Below are 20957 nucleotides of genomic sequence, written 5' to 3'. Positions count from 1 at the left end.
TCTGAAAAGGAAACAATCAACAAAATGAAAAGGCAACCGATGGAATGGGAAAAGATATTTGCAAATGACATATCGGACAAAGGGCTAGTATCCAAAATCTTAAAGAACTTACCAAACTCCACATCCGAAAAACAAATAATCCAGTGAAGAAATGGGCAGAAAACATGAATAGACACTTCTCTAAAGACATCCAGATGGCCAGCGGGCACATGAAAAGATGCTCAACGTTGCTCCTCATCAGGGAAATACAAATCAAAACCACACTCAGATATCACCTCACGCCAGTCAGAGTGGCTAAAATGAACAAATCAGGAGACTACAGATGCTGGCGAGGATGTGGAGAAACGGGAACCCTCCTGAACTGTTGATGGGAATGCAAATTGGTGCAGCCACTCTGGATAACAGTGTGCAGGTTCCTTCCTCAAAAAATTAAAAATAGACCTACCCTATGACCCAGCAATAGCACTGCTAGGAATTTACCCAAGGGATACAGGAGTGCTGATGCATAGGGGCACTTGTACCCCAATGTTTATAGCAGCACTTTCAACAATAGCCAAACTATAGAAAGTGCCTAAATGTCCATCAACTGATGAATGGATAAAGGAATTGTAGTTTATATATACAATGGAATACTACGTGGCAAAGAGAAAGAATGAAATATGGCCTTTTGCAGCAACGTGGATGGAACTGGAGAGTGTGATGCTAAGTGAAATAAGTCACACAGAGAAAGATACCAAATGTTTTCACTCTTAGGTGGATCCTGAGAAACTTAACAGAAGATCATGGGGGAGGGGAAGAAAAAAAAAGTTAGAGTGGAAGAGAGCCAAAGCATAAGAGACTCTTAAAAACTGAGAATATACTGAGGGTTGATGGGGTGTGGAAGGAAGGGGGAAGTGTGTGAAGGGCATTGAGGAAAACACTGGGTGTTGTATGGAGAACACTGGGCGTTGGGATGAACCCTGGGTGTTGTATGGAAACGAATTTGACAATAAATTTCATATTTAAAAAATTTTTTAAATAATCTTTCTTTTTATTTCCTACTTATACAGGTATATATAATAAAATTAATCTTCAATTCAAAAAATAGAGTTTGATAACAGATAACATCAGAGGGTTTGATAAATGTTAAAGCATTATAAATCAGTACATAGCAAATGGACTATTTGATAAATCATGCTTGGTTATTGATTATTCATACTGACTAGAAAGATAACAATAAATGTCTACCTTATGCTATATATAAATTTGATTAGTCAAAATTATAAAAAGCAAAATTTTAGAACTTCTATAGAAAATTATGGAAGAATATTTTTATGACATACAGGCAGTAAAAGTATTTGTTAAACAAGCTAAAAAGCAAAAAAGGAAAAGAACAAGAAATTCAACCTCCTTAAAATTAAGTGTTCTATATAACAAAAGACACCATTGAGAAAGTAAACATTAGACATAAATGGGAAAATGTATCTGTAGTACACAGAAACAAAAAAAGGATTAGTCGAGAATATGTTTCTAAAAAACATAAACAGAGCGTCTGAGTGGCTCAGGCGGTTAAGTATCCAACTTTGGCTCAGGTCATGATCTCACGGTTTATGAGTTCAAGCCCTGCATCGGGCCCAGTGCTAACAGCTCAGAGCCTGGACTCTCCTTCAGATTCTGTGTCTCCCTCTCTCTCTCTCTGTCCCTCCTACATTCATGCTCTGTCTCTCTCTGTCTCAAAAATAAATAAACATTAAAAAAATTTTAAATACATAAAAAATATAAACATCCAATAAAAAATAGCAAGTTCTACAACATAAAGTCCTAAAACCAATATCAAAAATATGAAAAGATAATCAAATCATAAGTAATAAGAGAAATGAAGTATTTTTCTAATGTTTATTTTTGAGAGACAGAACAAGTGGGAGAGGGCAGAGAGAAAAAGAGGGAGACAGAGGATCTGAAGCAGGCTCTGTGCTGACAGCAGACAGCCCCATGAAGGGCCCAAATTCATGAACTATGAGATCACGACCTGAGCCAAAGTCAAGAGTTGAACCTGTAACCCACTGAGTCACCCAGGAGCCCCCTAAATATTTTTAAATGTGATACTGCCCACCCAAAAAGTAGTTAAATACTAAATTATGACAATAATATGGACAGACACAAAATCTAATTCATTGCAACTGGAGTATTAACGTTTTGAAGAGCAAATAAGCAATACCAATGGAGTTGATCCCATAATTCCACTCACAGGTTTGTACTAAAAAAGAAAGAATGAAGAAAAAGCTAGTCTGTGCCATCATCTAGTGGTCTCACAATAGAATAGAAAATATGATTCCTTCAGCAATGTTTACAAAGGTCTCTTGAAAGAACCTGCACAGGGATGCACCAACACCTTATACACATGTAGACTTTATACATGCAGTAACTACCCTCACTACTTTACTGGGTTAACATTTGGCTGCATCTATCTTGCTTCCTTCTACAGATTTGCATGAACTTAACCTTGTGACAAAACCAAATAGAAACATCTTCAGGAAGAGTGTGTCACATGTATACCCCATATAATTTCAAACACCTTTCAAATAATACCTACTGTTATGAGAGGCTTAGAAAATGCTTCTCTGAACTAACCAGACTCGATTAATAATTTAAAAATAAGCCAGTATTAAGTATCAACAAGAATATCGTGCAAAAGGAGCTCTTAAACACTTCTACCTGGGTACAAATTTGGAAAATTAGCAAAGATTAATATATATCCCAAAATAAAAGAAACCATTAAACTTTTAAAAACTCTTAAAACAAAAATAAGCATTACAAAAAAAGATGAATATGCATATACACTATGACACAAAAATTCCTCTCCTATATATATTCTCTAGCAATGGTTCTTAACTCCATAGGACATCTATGAATACATGGTGACTGGTAACTTAGATGGAATAAAAATTCATCTTTATTTTTACCAACTTCTAATTGAAATTTAGTAGTTCTTGGGTAAAGTTTTACATATGAATTTATCAAACTTTCAAGTCAGAGATAGTCTTCACGTTATTCAAGTTATTTAGCAAAAACCAGAGTGAAACCTGCCCCATCCTTTTATTTTTATCTCATAATCAGATAAAGATAGTACAAGAAAATATAACCTTTTATTTTACTTATAACATAAATGTGGGAAATAAAAAAAATATGTACATATTCATAATATGTACATATTCTATGAAATAAAATGTTCTAATAATGACAACACTTGAATCAACTCTCCTGTAAATAACAAACATAAACTCGAGACAAAAAAAAAGGCTTTTACAACTTCCTGAAACTAGGATCTCAAAGAGATATTTGAACTCCCATGTTCATTGCAGCATTATTCACAATAGCCAAGATGAGGGAACAACCTAAATGTTTATGGACAGATGAATGGCTAAAGAAAATGTGGTATATAGATATAATAGAATATTAATCAGTCTTAAAAATGAAAGAAATCTTACCACATGTGACAACATGGATAAACTTTGAGGACCTTACATTAAGTGAAATAAACTAGTCATAAAGGACAAATACTCCCAGACTCCATGATGAATCTAAAATAGTCAAACTCAGGGGTGCCTGGGTAGCTCAGTCGGTTAAGCATTGGACTTCGGCTTAGGTCATGATCTCACAGTTTGTGAGTTTGAGCCCAACGTTGGGCTCTGTGTTGACAGCTTGGAGCCTGGATCCTGCTTCAGATTCTGTGTCCTCCCCTCTCTCTGCCCCTCCCATGCTCATGCTCTGTCTCTCTCTGTCTCTCAATAATACATAAAGGTTAAAAAAAATTTTAAATAAAATAGTCAAACTCAGAAGCAGAGAGTAGAATGGTGGTTGCCAGGAAGTTGAGAACAGGAGTAAATGGAGGGTTTGTTATTCCACAGGTATGAAGTTTCAGATATTCAAAATGAGTAAGTTCTAGAGATCTGTGGTACAACATTGTTCCCATACCTAACAATATAGTGTTGTACACTTAGAAATTTGTTAAGAAGGGTTAGATCTCATGTTTAATGACTTTTCTATAATAAGAAAGATGTGGTTTATATATGCAATGGAATATTAGCCATCAAAAAGAATGAAATCTTGCTATTTGCAATGACATGGATGGAGCTAGAGTATTATGCTAAGTGAAATAAGTCAGTCAGAGAAAGACAAATACCATGTGATTTCATTCATGTGTGGAATTTAAGAAACAGAACAAATGATCATAGGGGGGAAAAGAGAAAGGAAAACCAAGAAATAGATTCTTAACTCTAGAGGACTGATGGTTACCAAAGGTGAGGTGGTGGGGGATGGATTAAACCGGTGATGGGGATTGAGGATCACTTGCTGTGATGAGCACTGGGTGTTGTATGTAAGTAGTGAATCACCAAATTGTAACCTGAAACTAATATTACACTGCATGTTAACTAAGTGGAATTCAATTTAAAAAAAAAAGTTAAAGATTAAAAGAATAAAAACAAACAAAAAAATGCCTTCTTGAAGTAGTCAACAGCATTCAGAAAATGAACAGGGGTAGTCAACATTTGTAAAAAAGAATAGCACTAGGTAAGTTTCCCTTTTAGTGATTTCAAGATAAGGGAAGGACAAAGTCATAATCACTAGAGGTTAACTAAAATTCAGATAGAAAATTCAATCTCATTGACTTGAAGAAACAAAGGACAGATTTCAGGAAGACCACAGCAGTTAAAAATGTTAAAAAAAAAAAAACACCACAAACAACAACAACAACAACAACACAGAAAAGAGACAGCTAGAGAATAGGAGTCCAGGTTTCTGTATAAGCTCTGGCTAAATACTGGATGATCCCTAACTACACATAAGCAGATCTAAGCCTAAAATACGTGAGCAGAGATTTTAGTGGCTATCCACCTCAGATGAGTTTGAAATTTGAGTCCTGCCAAAATACTTTCTGCTAAAACAAAGCACCAATTCTTGTGGCAAATTCAATGTCCAAGAACAGGCACAGATAGTTTTACTACAACAGGCTCTTCTGGAACTTTTCTAGTCTTCCCATCAAGAGGGAGAGTCTTGGGGTGCCTGGGTGGTTCAGTCAGTTGAGCATCCAACTTTGACTCAGGTCATAAACTCATGGTTGTTGAGTTCAACCCCCACATCAGGCTAGATGCTATCAGCCCAGAGCCTGCTTTGGATCCTCTGTGCCCTTCTCTCTGCCCCTGCCCTGCCCATGCTCTCTCTCTCAAAAATAAATAAACATTAAAAAAAAAAAAAGAGGTAGAGCCTTTTTCATTTTTATGTATCCCCACAACACTGAGTGAACATATTTGGCATCAAACTTTAGCAAAGATCCTGGCACATATTTGAATCTTAAAATATGAATAGAATTGTGCTCTTCTAATTAAGACGTACACAATCCCGGAGTGCTGGAAGAAGATAAGTGTAGATGGAATTAAAACACTAAAACCTGGAAGTACACAGTGGGGTCAAGGGCCAGAAAGTTGTTAGAGTGTAAGTGACAGTTGGGAAGCAAAGGCAGGAGTGTGCTGGATACTCCTTGAGGCTGTGCATCCTTTTTCCTCATAGGGAATTAAATGAAAGAAATAAAATCCCAGTCCTCCAGCTTTGTCATTCCCTCAAAAAGCCAAAAAAGTGAAAAGTTGCTGAGATTCCAACAACAAAAAAAAAAACCTGTTTCATTTCCACTTCTTGTATGTTTTTCCTATTTATCAGTTAAAGATATAATGAAATTCATTAAAATTGCCTAATATGGGGAAATGCATACACTATATATTGATAATTATAAAAAAAAAACCCAGTAAGTCAAGAAATGTAGTATGTTCTTATGCATGTAAATACAGTATATGAATAGATGTCAAAATTTTAGTATTTATTCTATAATTATGATTGACTTTCATTCTTCCCTTTGGATACTCCAGAACCTCTCAAATTTCTATACTATGTATTATCTGTATAGTCAGGGAAGTAATAATTCAGAGAAGAAAAATTACTATTTAAAAAGTTAAGTATAATTAGTTCTTGAAACATCATCCCTAATGTAATTAAAAGTTACTACCTTCTATACTATTTAAATATTCAACTTTAAATCACTTCTGGCATTACAAAGTCTCTTAGAAGAAAACAAAGGAGGATTTAAATTGGTTACCAGAACCACTGGTGAGGGTCTGGAAATAAACATTTAAGGCTCAGAGGTAGAAAAGTATTTATGTGACATATTACTTTACTATTGCATAAAAATTTATAATATCATGTTCTGTTGAGCAGAAAGCTTTGTTCTTCCCTCTCCCTCACCACTACTAATAGTTGTGTGTGATTGTGGAATACTCAACTGTAGGTTTTAGTTGACCTTTAGCTCTAAAAAGAAAACTAAGCAGTCAATTCACTGAGGAGAAGCAACAAACTGTCACAAGAAGTTAATGAAACACTGATGAAAAAACAAAGGAGAATGTTTTCCTTGCTTTGAAAACTGAAATTCCAATTAGCCATGCTATCTACTGTAGATAGAGAAGATGAGAATCCTACATTGAAGATTTAATAGGGAACATTAGGACAAAAATGAGAGGAGAGAAGTATTTCCAGAAAGGAAAAGGTGAATGGGAACTCGGAATTAAGAAGTTATTTTATTTTATCCATTCTGATACCCTATGTCTTTTGGTTGGCGCATTTAGTCCATTTACATTCAGTGTTATTATAGAAAGATATGGGTTTAGAGTCATTGTGATGTCCGTAGGTTTCATGCTTGTAGCGATGTCTCTGGTACTTTGTCTCACAGGATCCCCCTTAGGATCTCTTGTAGGGCTGGTTTAGTGGTGACGAATTCCTTCAGTTTTTGTTTGTTTGGGAAGACCTTTATCTCTCCTTCTATTCTAAATGACAGACTTGCTGGATAAAGGATTCTCGGCTGCATATTTTTTCTGTTCATCACATTGAAGATCTCCTGCCATTCCTTTCTGGCCTGCCAAGTTTCAGTAGAGAGATCGGTCATGAGCCTTATAGGTCTCCCTTTATATGTTAGAGCACGTTTATCTCTAGCTGCTTTCAGAATTTTCTCTTTATCCTTGTATTTTGCCAGTTTCACTATGATATGTCGTGCAGAAGATCGATTCAAGTGACGTCTGAAGGGAGTTCTCTGTGCCTCTTGGATTTCAATGCCTTTTTCCTTCCCCAGATCAGGGAAGTTCTCAGCTATTATTTCTTCAAGTACACCTTCAGCACCTTTCCCTCTCTCTTCCTCCTCTGGAATACCAATTATGCATAGATTATTTCTCTTTAGTGCATCACTTAGTTCCCTAATTTTCCCCTCATACTCCTGGATTTTTTTAATCTCTCTTTTTCTCAGCTTCTTCTTTTTCCATAATTTTATCTTCTAGTTCACCTATTCTCTCCTCTGCCTCTTCAATCCAAGCCGTGGTTGTCTCCATTTTATTTTGCAGCTCGTTGATAGCATTTTTTAGCTCCTCCTGGCTGTTCCTTAGTCCCTTGATCTCTGTAGCAATAGATTCTCTGCTGTCCTTTATATTGTTTTCAAGCCCAGCGATTAATTTTATGACTATTATTCTAAATTCACTTTCTGTTATATTGTTTCAATCCTTTTTGACCAGTTCGTTAGCTGTTGTTATTTCCTGAAGATTCTTTTGAGGGGAATTCTTCCATTTCATCATTTTAGATAGTCCCTGGAGTGTGGCGGACCTGCACCGCACTTCCCCTGTGCTGTCTTGAATAACTTGGGTTGGTGGGCGGGGCTGCAGTCAGACCTGATGTCTGCCCCCAGCCCACCGCTGGGGCCACAGTCAGACTGGTGTGTGCCTTCTCTTCCCCTCTCCTAGGGGCGGGATTCACTGTGGGGTGGCGTGGCCCATCTGGGCTACTTGCACACTGCCAGGCTTGTGGTGCTGGGGATCTGGCATATTAGCTGGGGTGGACCGGCAAGGTGCACAGGGGCGGGAGGGGCAGGCTCAGCTTGCTTTTCCTTCGGTGATCCGCTTTGGGAGGGGCCCTGCGGCACCAGGAGGGGGTCAGACCCACCAGAGGGATGGATCTGCAGAAGCACAGCGTTGGGTGTTTGCGTGGTGCAAGCAAGTTCCCTGGCAGGAACTGGTTCCCTTTGGGATTTTGGCTGGGGGATGGGCCAGGGAGATGGCGCTGGCAAGCGCCTTTGTTCCCCGCCAAGCTGAGCTCTGTCATCCGGGGCTCAACAATTCTTGCTCCCGTTGTCCTCCAGCCCTCCCGTTCTCCGAACAGAGCTGTTAGCTTATAACCTTCCAGATGTCAAATCCCACTTGCAGTCGGAACACACTCCATCTGGCCCCTCCGCTTTTGTAAGCCAAACTCGGCTCTGCTTGGCCGGTGGGCCGCCCCTCCGTCCTGGCTCCGCCTGCCAGTCCGTGGAGCGCGCACCGCCTCACCGCCCTTCCTACCCTCTTCCGTGGGCCTCTCGTCTGCGCTTGGCTCCAGAGACTCCATTCTGCTAGTCTTCTGGTGGTTTTCTGGGTTATTTAGGCAGGTGTAGATGGAATCTAAGTGATCAGCAGGATGCGCGGTGAGCCCAGAGTCCTCCTATGCCGCCATCTTCCCAGGATCCCCTCAATCAAGAAGTTATTTTATTTTAAAAGTGCTGAATAAGACAATGCAAAGATTAAGGAATTATTGGGTGAAGAAAATACCATGGATATACATGAACATCATTGCAAATAAATCACTTTCCCTTATCATGGAAAATGAATACCAGCCAAAATTACCCGATTAAATTAACATGTGTTATGCATTCAATCTATGCCAGTGATGTTCAGGTATGTTACACTAATCCTCAAAACAACTCTAAGAATAGGTTACATAACCCCATTTTAAATGACACATAATGCCATGAGATAATGTTTTGCACAAGGTTTATACAGCCAATATGCCAAAGAGCCAAGATTGAAGTTTAGGTCTTCCAATCCACGTGCTTTCCAATAGACATAGTACATCTCTTTACCAGTGGTTAAGGCAACAAAGAAGTAAGAACTGGGACACGGTAGGCTTCCAGAGACAGAGAGCTATGCACTGTAATATGGCCCTAGAAATGGTCAGAGCATGAAAAGGATGAGCTGGGTCAATGATCCCAGCAGTGAGCCTGGTTCACTGAAGATCCCAGCAACAAAGAAGTGTTCTTTGTTTCTACACAGATATGTGAAACAAAACCCAGAATAATTCTCAACACCATATAAGAAAATGAAAAGAAGCTTTGCTGTAAGTAGAGCACTACTGCTCATTATTAGCAACTGTGGGGTTGCTATTTATTCAGATATGCACCAGAGATCTAGCACCAGGGATGTCTGGTATCATGAAGAATATGTTGTTTCATAAACAGGAAGGGAAATTAGCTGAAGCAGACCATAGAATGCAACACATAGTGCATTTGATTTCTTTCTGAGGGGAAGGAGGCACAGCCTGTTTCAAGAAGCTCCTTAGGTTAAAATCAGGAAGTTACAGTGAGTACAAGTGCTTTACAAACTTCTACTCTTTTCTCTTGGTGAACTTGGATTGAAAGGTGAATGCTTCATGATCCAAGTCCTCAAGCAGAGTTTGCTTTCCTTCTATAGGTGATCTCCAAAGATGAGCATCAATCTAAAGACAGACCTTTAGAGCAAGACGGACAGAAACAGCCAGGCAAGAAACAAACTTCACTTCTTTTTGGTAGAAATAAAGAAGCCAAGGTAACAGTAATCACTAATATCCCCCACACTCCTCACACTGACTCTATCTTCTGCCTTACCTTTTACTGTCTGATATACTTGGGTGCTTCATAAGGTACATCCTATCCATACTGCCCACCTGGACCACTCTAACTGGTGAAGTCTAGAATCCTATTCCAAAAATTGGAACTGTTCAGTGTGTCTTCTCAGAGTGTATATATTTGTGAAGTGATTGCTTGAAATAAAACATTAAATGGCTTAAGTCAGTCTGTGTAATCAAACAACAGAAAATCTCTCTCCAATATCCATTAACTGTTCCTACCCTTTCTTGGGTTTTAATGAAAACTGAGGACAGAATTCTGTAAACCCTTGCCACTGTTTCCTTAAAAGGAAAAGTTAAAAATGCTTTTTATTTTTTTATTACGTTTTTAATTCCACTGTAGTTAACATACAGTGTTCTATTAGCTTCAGGTGTACAATATAGTCAGTCGACAGGTCTATACACTATTCAGTGTTCATCATGATAAAGGTACTCTTTAATCCACATCACCTATTTCACGCATCCTCTACCTACCTCCCTTCTGATAACCATCAGTTTGTCCTCTATAGTTAAGGTCTGTTTCTTGGTTTTTCTATTTTCCTTTGCTCATTTATTTCTTATATTCCACATATGAGACCATATAGTGTTTGTCTTTCTCTGACTTTTTCACTTAGCATTATGCTCTCCAGCTCTATCCTTGCTACTGCAAATGGCAAGATTTCATTCTTTTTTATAGCTGAGTAATATTCCATTGTGTATCTATACATCTTCTTTATACATTCATCTATCAGTGGACACTTGGGCTGCTTCCATAATTTAGCTATTGTAAATCATGCTGCAATAAATATAGGAGTGCATATATCCCTTTGAATTCGTGTTTTGTATTTTGGAGGGTAAATACCCAGTAATGTGATTTCTGGATTGTAGGGTAGTTCCATTTTTAATTTTTTGAGGAACCTCATACTGTTTTTCCAGAGTGGCTAGAACTGCCCACCTACAGTGCATGAGGGTTCATTTTTCTCCACATCCTTGCCGTCACTTATCATTTCTTGTGTTTTTGACTTTAGCCATTCTGAGCAGTGTGAGGTAGTATCTCATTGTAGTTTTGATTTGCATTTCCCTCATGATGAGTAATGTTGAGAATCTTTTCATGTGTCTGTTGGCCATCTAGCTGTCTTCTTTGGAGAAATGTCTGTTCATGGCTTCTGCTCATTTTTTAATTGGATCATTTGTTTTTTGGGGTATTGAGTTGTATCAGTTATTTATATATTTTGGATACTAATCCTTCATCAGATATGCAATTGGCAAATATTTTCTCCCACACTGTAGGCTGCCTTTAATCTTGATTGTTTCCTTCGCTAGGCAGAAGCTTATTTTGCTGTAGTTTATTTTTGCTTTTATTTCCCTTGCCTCAAGAGACATATCTAGAAAAACGTTATTACAGTCGATGACAGAGAAATTACTGCCTGTGCTCTCTTCCAGAATTTTTATGGTTTCCTGTATCACATTTAAATCTTTAATCAATTTTGAGGTTATTTTCACGTATAGCGTAAAAAAGTGGTCCAATTTCATTCTTCTGCACGTAGCCGACCAGTTTTCCCAACACCATTTGTTGAAGAGACTGTCTTTTTCCCACTGCATATTCTTTCCCGCTTTGTCAAAGATCAATTCACCATATAAATGCGGATTTCTGGGTTTTCTATTCTGTTCCACTGATCTATTTTTGTGCCAATACCATACTTTTTTGATGACTAGAACTTTGTAGTATAACCTTAAGTCTGGAACTGTGATGCTTCCAGTTTTGTTTTTCAACATTGCTTTGATTATTCAGGGTCTTCTGTGATTCCATACAAATTTTAAGGTTGTTTATTCCAGTTCTGTGAATAATGCTGTCGGTATTTTTATAGGGATTGCCTTAAATCTGTCAATTGCTTTGGGAAGCATGCACATTTTAACAATATTTGTTCTTCCAACCCATGAGCATTGAATGTCTTTCCATTTCTTTGTGCCATCCTTAATTTCTTTCATCAGTGTTTTATAGTTTTCAGAGTAGAGGTCTCTCACCTCTTTTGATTAAGTTCTTCCTAAGTACTTTATTATTTTCAGTGCTATTGTAAATGGGATTGTTTTATTAATTTCTTTTTGGTGATTCATTATTAGTGTATAGAAATGCAACAGGGGAGACTGGGTGGCTCAGTTAAGTGTCCAACTCTTGATTTTGGCTTAGGTTATGATCTCAGAGTCCATGAGATTGAGCCTCGTGTCAGGATCTGCACTGGCAGCATGGAGCCTTCTTGGGATTCTCTCCCTCCTCCTCTCTCTCTGCCCCTACCCTGCTCATGCTCACTCTCTATCAAAATAAACAATTTTTTTTAATGCAACAGATTTCTGTACATTGATTTTGTATCCTCTGACTTTACTGAATTCACTTATCAGTTCTAGGAGTTATTCATGTAGTCTTTTAGGGTTTTCTGTATATAGTATTATGTCATCTGCAAAGAGTGAAAGTTTTACTTCTTTACCAATTTGGATGTCTTTTATTTTTGGTTGTCTAATTGCTGTGGTGAGGACTTCCAGTACTATGTCGAATAAATGTGGTGAGAGTGGACAACCATCTTGTTCCTGACCTTAGGGGAAAAGCTCTCTTTTCCCCATTGAGAATGATGCTAGCTGTAGGTTTTTCATATAAGGCCTTTATTAAGTTAAGGGATTTTCCCTCTAAACCTACTTTGTTGAGGGTATTTATCATGAATGGCGGTACTGTGTCAAATGCTTTTTCTGTGTCTATTGAAATTATCATATGGTTTTTATCCTTCCTAATATTTATGGGATATAAAGCATTGATTATTTTGTGAATATTGAAACACCCTTGCATCCTGGGAATAAATTCCACTTGATGGCGGTGAATGATTTTTTTAATGTATTGCTGGATTTCTTTTGCTAGTATATTGTTGAGGATTTTTAAATACTTCTGATTTTTAGTCATAAAATATATACTCTTCATGTTTTGAAAATTTGGAGAATGAGGAAAAACTTAGAAAAATTAAGAATATTAATAATGCTTCCAAATACTGCATTTCAGAGAAAACTAATATTTTGTTGTGGCTGCTTTTTCAGCCACACGTATACAAAATGTGATCACTTATATTGTTATGAAATTTCCTATTATGATGTAACATTACACCATGAGCATTTTTCTTTCCCTTTACTGTTCTCCAAGAGTTGGTTGTACAACACATGAAGGTATGTCATCTTACGAATACAGAATGATCCACAATCAACAAAAACCAGACTTCCAGCGACCTAAAAGAAAAAGAAAAACTTGCTGCAACTGTTCAAATTCTAACCAAACTGGAATCACGAAAGGACATGAAATGTCATTTATTTCTCTTACTCTATTCTACTGGGTGGATCATTCAGAAGAAAAAAAAAAGTTAAATAATAATAATAGTGCCAGTACAATTCTTTGACTACTTTTACAAATATACTCCAGAGTTTTACCATTTTGAATTATGTGGCTCAATGATTTGATAGAGATTATCTTTATTATCTTAATTATGTATCTTCTCATATCTATATCTAAGGGATTTACTGAGAATGAGTATTGTATGTTATCAAATGCTTTTTTGGCATCTTGTTAGATGACAGTGTGTTTTGGTTTTTTGCTTGCTTCTTTAGTGTGTTTTATTGATAGATTTTCAATTATTAATTTGGAATTTCATTAATTCATGAAATAAATTATATCACTTTAGTATACAGTTTGGATGTGCTTTATTTACTATTATTATTATATATGCATAAGTAATATTGATCCAGAGTTTTGTTCTATCCTTGATAGAACAGGCTATTTTAGTTTGATAAAATGTTTTTGTAAAATGTTCCATATATTTTTTCATATTGAAACATGTCATATAGCACAAAAATTGTTTCTTAAAAGCTTAAAATAACTGTCATAAGCATTCTGCACCCAGCTTCCATTTTGAAAAACAAGTTCTCACAATGGGATCTCTATTACCTACCACAGTACATAAGGCAGAGTTTGAGTTGTATAGATAAATAAATGAAGCATTCTATGACAGATGTTAAGTACAGGATGCTGTGACAATACATAAAAGGAGTATCCTCCTCACAAAAAGAGATTGTTTTCCTAGAAAAGGTTATGTCTAAGTTAGGAGGTTCCCTTCTAGCTTAAGAAAACATGTACAAATGCATAAGGAAGAAAGAGTGTAGTATTATGGGGAGACTGAAAGAAATAGCATGGCCATTGCAGAGCATGTGGGGTGTCAGTAGTACCTCCATAATTTCTATATTAGAAGAATCAAGGGGTAACAATATGATTGGAGGAAGAGCTGGAGGACTTTTCTTAAAGTTGTGTTGCATAGCACACACATTGTTTTACAAAGATTATATTTTCCTAGTAAAATGTTTTTTTGTGGGGTTGCTGATGAAGATCATGAAGAAACAAACCCTCCCTTGATACCATATTTGAAGAGGAAATGGAAAAAGTGAAAGCAAAGGTAAATGAAGAAGTTCAGATAGGCCTACCTGATGGGTTGATTTGATGTTCCTGGTAACGTTATTTTTTCTGTTCTCTCTTGTTTTGACCTAAATTCTAAGAAATGCTCCCCCCACCGGATTCTGGGACTATTTCTGAACAGAGAGAAAGCTTCTTTCATCTTTGTATATATATGTAAATATACATCTAATATTGTTATATTACATAGAATAAATATGATTATATCATATATATGCAATGTTGGAACTACCCGCTGTTCTAGGTACCTAACAGATTTTATTCAAGTCAAATTGAAGAACAACTTGACAAATAATTATTGCTTTTTTTCCAGTTTACTATGAGCTATCTCATAGTAAAAATGAATAGTTTACTAAAATGAATAGTTTACTGAACTTATTTCAGGTTAAATGATATGGTGCTAGATCTACATAATCTTTTAAATAGAGACCTGCTTCATCAGAAAACAGCTTTAATTTAAAATTTTCTATTAATAAAGACATCCCTATATATCTAAATTTAAAAGTAGTTTGTCATAAATTTTATTTGGCACTTCCCAGTAAAACTCTTGGAATATTAATAGCCTTGACAATGCTGCTGTGTAGTCCTCAGATGTTCTGGATTTCTCAAAGCCTTACTACAATCCATCAATAAAATTTATACCATGTCCCTCACCTTTTGTTTCCTAGGAGTGTTTCAAGAAACAAATACAATACTGGAAGTGAAGGTGTACAACATTAAAAATTTAAATCTCCCTGAGTCTTGTCCTTTTCTAAATGTGACATGGACACATGAGGATGGGGAATTATTCAACCGTGACCAAATTCTTTATGGTGGAACTTTCCAAATACCCAGAGCTCCAGCTTTTTCTGTTCATGCTCTGCCTCATCATGCATGTGATAATTCTGCCGGGAAATAGCCTCCTCATTGTCATCAGCACATTTGATTCTCGCCTCCACACCCCCATGTACTTCTTCCTTGGGAACCTCTCATTCTTGGACATCTGCTACACATCATCATCCATTCCCCCGATGCTTGTCATATTTAAGTCTGAGAGAAAATCTATCTCCTTCATTGGCTGTGCTCTGCAGATGGTTGTCTCCCTTGGGTTGGGCTCCACTGAGTGTATCCTCCTGGCTGTGATGGCCTATGATAGGTGTGTGGCCATCTGCAACCCACTGAGGTACCCCATCATCATGAACAGGGTGCTTTATGTGCACATGGCTGCTTGGTCCTGGATCATAGGCTGCCTAAACTCCTTAGTGCAAACAGTCCTGACAATGGTATTGCCTTTCTGTGGGAATAATGTCATTGATCATATTACCTGTGAGATCCTGGCTCTTCTTAAACTCATATGTTCAGATATCACCATCAATGTGCTTATCATGACAGTGGCAAATATTGTTTTACTGGTGATTCCTCTGCTATTAATTTTCATTTCCTATGTTTTTATCCTCTCTTCCATCCTGAGAATTAATTCTGCTGAAGGGAGAAAGAAAGCTTTTTCTACCTGTTCTGCCCACCTGACTGTGGTTATCCTGGTCTATGGTTCAGCCCTTTTTATGTACATGAAGCCCAAGTCAAAGGACACAAAAGCATCTGATGAGATCATTGGACTGTCTTATGGAGTGGTAACCCCGATGCTGAATCCCATCATCTACATGAGGAATAAAGAGGTGAAAGAGGCTGTGAAGAAAGTCTTGAGCAGACACCTGCATCTATGGAAAATATAAGAGGTCTTGAGGCATGTGATACCCTCCATGTTGAGACCGGATCAGATCTTTTGTGTTCACAGAGGAAGTCAGAGAACCCAGTATTAAGAGAACTTATCTCCTAGTAAGTCCAAATAAAGGACTTATATTCTTTTCAACACAGAAGTCTCATGTAAGCCTTCTGAATAATGTCTAGTCTGCAGTTTCTAGTTGTATGTAGCTCTGCCATTTGGTTCCATACAGGGCACATGGCTTTTCCTCAAGATAAATCTCCCTCTTCTCTGCTTTCTTCTCTCTCTTCCATGTTTTTATCTCTCTTCTCTTCCCCATTTCCTTCTTCTTTTCCTTTCCCCTTCCCCATCTGTTTTGTTACTCTACTTTCCTTCTGTTTTCCTGGTCTCCTTTCTCAGTTTAAACTGAACATCTATTGTTTTGTTGTCTAGTATCCCCTCTTCTGGTAAAAGAATGTACCTTTTCTTTTGACATTCAACAGTGCCTCCCTCTGAGTCCATGTGTGCTGGAGGGGGCTGATCTCTGAAAACAGTGGCACCATTGGAAACAAAGGGCTAGGCAATTAAAGCAAATGCCTCTGGTTACAGTGATTCATTCATTCAGTATAGGAGATGAGTTCTGCCAGGCTAATCAAACTCAACCCAAGAATGCTGTCTCAGGGGCGCCTGGGTGGCTTGGTCGGTTAAGCATCCAACTTTGGCTCAGGTCATGATCCCACTGTCCGTGAGTTCAAGCCCCGCGTCAGGCTCTGTGCTGACAGCTCAGAGCCTGGAGCCTGCTTCAGATTCTGTGTCTCCCTCTGTCTCTGCCCCTCCCCTGTTCATGCTCTGTCTCTCTCTGTCTCAAAAATAAATAAATGTTAAAAAAAATTAAAAAAAAAAAAAGAATGCTGTCTCAGACTAAGAAAAGAGGCACTCTTACTGCTAAGGTTTTTAAACTGATAAAGTGTAAGCCTGGAGCCAATCTTTATCAATAAGTTCAGGGAGCCTATATGAGAGGCAAAGAGGTGTTGACAGAAGGAGGAAGAGTGTGTGTGATCCTGCTATTTTAACTCCTTGATCCAGCTGTGTCTAAAGTCAGTTCACAAAATTCTTTTTAGTTACATGAATCAATAAATTACCTTTTTATAAAAAACTTATGAGTTGGATTTCCATCACTTAACAATTATATAGTCCCAACTAAAATATTTCTTTGTACCCACTTCTCCACTTATATTTTTGAGGTAAAATACATGAGAATATATTACCTAAGTGGCCCCAAGTTCTCCAGCCTTCAGGGGCTCTCCTTCCTTTAACAACTAAGTAATCTAATTTCTATTTTGTGTGCCTACAGACATTCCAGTCACCTCCCCAATTATTTCTGAGGACTATTTCCATTTTCTTAGTTTCTGGTTTTGATTTTATGCCACACTATTCTAAACTTTTCTAGGGGTACCTGGGTGGCTCAGTTTGTTGGGTGTCCAACCTTGGCTCAAGTCATGATCTCACAGTTCATGATTTCAAGCCCTGTATCGGGCTTGCTGCTGTCAACAAAGAGCCCACTTTTGATCCTCTGTGCCCCTCTCTCTCTCTCTGCCCCTCCTCTACTTGCACTCTCTCAAAAACAAATAAATATTAAAAAAATAAATAAAATAAATTTTTCTATTATTCTTCCCTGGTAATCTTATATGTCTCTGTGTCAAGCTCTCAACAGTATATTTTGCCCACAAAGAATAAACATAAGTCTCCTAAATATCCACATTCAAAAGACCACAATGTTTAACACCTTAATTTAGGCTTGAATATAACAAAAAAGGGACTAATATCACTAAGGAAAATAAATCAGTATTAAATACTACTGTTCTTGGTATCTACTAGCCATCCCCCTTTACATGGGCCCTCTAATGTCCATTTTCCTCTTTAGCTTCTGTCCTGACACAACATTGACAGTGTCTATTCATTTCTTTCTTCCATAAGAATCAGCATCTCTCTCAATAAAAATGAATGGATACCTAACTCAAAGCACTCCTCAGCATGGTCTTGCTCAAAACGGAGTGTGAGCTTCCAAAAGCAGACTGCAGCTTCCACTCTTAGAGCTATAGTAAAGAACTTCAGCAAGTTTTTAAAAACCAGTGCTTCCTCACCAGCAATAATTTAGAAACACTAAAGTCCAATAAACAAGCACCTTGAGTGATATGTTCTGTCTGTGAAAATATACCAATATACTATCTCTTTTTTTTATTTTCTTTAATGTTTATTTATTTTTGAGAGACAGAGTATGAGTATGGGAGGGGCAGAGAGAGGAAGACACAGAATCTGAAGCAGGCTCCAGGCTCTGAGCTGTCAGCACAGAGCCTGACACGGGGCTTGAACTCATGAACCATGAGATCATGCCCTGTGCCAAAGTTGGATATCACCCAGGCACCCCAGACACTTTCAATAAAAAGCCAAAGAAGGAAAGAATTCAACCCATTACCTGCCTTATTATTAGTATTAGAAGCTTATTATAGCCCTTACGGAACTGGAATCCATATAGTACATTCTTTACAAAGAAACAGAATCCAACAATCAAAAGTACTCTTAACATCCCCTCTTTGAGTTTCTTTTTATGATTTTTTAAATTTTTTAACATGCTCATTTATTTTTGAGAGAGAGAGAAAAAAAAACAGAATGCGAGTGGGGGAAGGACAGAGAGAAAGGGAGACACAGAATTTGAAGCAGGATCCAGGCTCTGAGCTGTCAGCACAGAGCCCAACACTGGGCTCAAACTCACTGACTGTGAGATCATGAACTGAGCTGAAGTCTGATGCTTGACTGACTGAGCCACCCAGATGCACCCACCCCCATTTGAGTTTCTTAAAAACCTGCAATACCACAGCAAAATCTCCATTTGCATTACAGCCACAACTGCTCTGGAGTATCTCCTTCTCTCATTTCCCAATATCCAGTCTTCCTGCTGTTTTCCCTGTCTTTCCCCCCATCTCACCCTTCCTTGATCACAATAGCCTCTTTCAAGTAAGATGGAGTCTCTCTTCCAAGGGCAAGGGGTTTGGAGAAATGATGGGTTTTGTAAGAAGAAACCGGGGTCTAAGTTTTGTGGAAACCATTGTTAAAATTCTCAAGAATTTTTGTACTACTTATGTCACCTCTTATTTTCATCACATTTCACAAACATCACTTTTTCTCCACTTCATCAGCTTCTCCAGGAAGAAACTGTTTCTTCCCCTTCCTCTTCCATTTTTAAATGCACATCTATTAAACTTCTTGTTACAGTGTATTTTATTTATTTGATGTGACACAGTTAAAAAATAAAACAAAACAAAACAAAACAAATCCAGGGCTATTACAAACTCCCAATTCTCCAATTTACTAAGATTATAAATTGTATCAGTCTCCACTTGTCCTGACATAAAATGTAGACTTCAGTCCCTAAACAGTGGAAGGTTTTATGAGTATTGAATAAGAAAAAAAAAAGCCTTATTCTGTGCTTGGCTAATACCATGCAGTGAATAAGAGACACACTCCCCTTAGCCTTTCCCATACATGTCTGTCTCTTCTAATAGACTTTGGGTTCCCTGAGGGCAAGATACAAGTAATATTTATTTTAGGGCCTTGGTGACTAGAGGAAGAGGCATTTACTTGACATTTATAGATTCATGAACGAATGAATGTGTGATCACCATCTTATGATGAAAGTGAACAAGCTGATTTGCCATTGCCTAGCTAATCCTCATGACTGCTGCCTCTGCATCTTTGCTGATGCCATTCTCTCCATCTAAAATTGCCATCATTTTAACCTATCTATAAAAATTCAAAGACAAAAAAAGTCTCCTCTGACTGAAAGCCTTTTATTATCATGCTAACAAGACTCCACTTCTTCTTCCACCAAGTTAAATTCCTATAGCAATCTACTTAAACTTTGGGGTATTTATCATGCGGAGATGTATTCCCTTTGATTATGTACACAATATATTGGTTGTTTTATTGACAGGTCATTAAAAGCAGAACCTGTGAATTATTTGTCTTAATAATCCTACAAATATTAACAGAGTGGTCTTTAATCAATAGATTAAGTACTTTGGAATTTGCTTTTTGCATAAAGTCTATTAGTTTTTAAAACAATTTCATACAATATGGGCAGTATGATTGTTACATGTGATACATACAGCTAGCAATAATCCTGGTTAAAATAATATTCCCTCTGTCATGTATAGTTTTGTTCATTTTAGGCATCAGAAGTTTGACTGTAACACATCAAGCAAAGTCTATGTAACTGTTATACATACATATAATCTCTTACTTAGTTTATTGAGCTTATAGCTTGACAATGACAAAAATTAAAAGATACTGATTTATAGAACAGTGACTCCTATCTATATATGTCCTGAGATCTAATACAATAGGAATTTCTTTCCAAAACAGAAACCTTGACTTTCCCGATCCCCAAACTATTTCTCTCCATCTTCTCCATCTCAGGCACCAGCAATGCCATACACCCACATACAATTCACCACCAAATCCCACCAACTCTATAAAATTTACTCTGAATCTGACCAAATCTGTTGTTAGCACTCTGGTTCAAACTACCATCATCTCACCTAAGATACTATGGCTTTCCAAATCACATCCCTGTTCTACTTTTGTTCTCCTACAATCTATTCTCTGCACAGCAGCCTGAGTGTTATTTTTAGAAAAGTACATACTGAAGTTCTAAAACAGATAAAAATTAATCAGTGGTATTTTTAAAATCAGAACAGTGGCCGTCTGTGTGGTCAGGGGATTAAAGCAAGTATCTACTGGGTCAGGGCATGAGGGAACTTTTCTAAGGTTACGTTTATATTCTATGCCTTGATAGGAATTTGAGTGACATAGGCGTGCATTTGTTAAAACTATGAATATTATGTTAAGATTTGTGATTTTAATGTATGTAAATTTTAAATTAAGAGAGAACTGTGAACAAATATAGTTTTAAACTCTAGCTAATGATACACGTGCTAAAGTATTTAGAGAAAAGGGTAGGTGTCTTCAGTTTATCTTGAAATACAC

At 37.4% G+C, this 20957-nt stretch overlaps 2 protein-coding genes across 4 annotated transcripts in view; one reads left to right on the top strand and one right to left on the bottom strand.

Annotated features, from left to right (window-relative positions):
• LOC106979356 (olfactory receptor 13C9) overlaps positions 1 to 20957 on the bottom strand; it is a 470618-nt gene that overhangs the window by 402106 nt on the left and 47555 nt on the right. The gene's annotated exons all lie outside the window — the stretch shown is intronic.
• On the top strand, positions 15001 to 16103 carry LOC106979352 (olfactory receptor 13D1-like). Its single transcript, XM_053204855.1, has one exon. It carries the CDS (start codon positions 15001 to 15003, stop codon positions 15940 to 15942), a length of 942 nt encoding a protein of 313 aa, XP_053060830.1. The 3' UTR covers positions 15943 to 16103.

This window comes from Acinonyx jubatus, chromosome D4 (assembly GCF_027475565.1).
Source record: "Acinonyx jubatus isolate Ajub_Pintada_27869175 chromosome D4, VMU_Ajub_asm_v1.0, whole genome shotgun sequence".
NCBI classification, from domain to species: Eukaryota; Metazoa; Chordata; class Mammalia; order Carnivora; family Felidae; genus Acinonyx; species Acinonyx jubatus.
The sequence above is the reverse complement of the archived record's forward strand: the minus strand, read 5'-3'. Positions and strand labels throughout refer to the sequence as shown.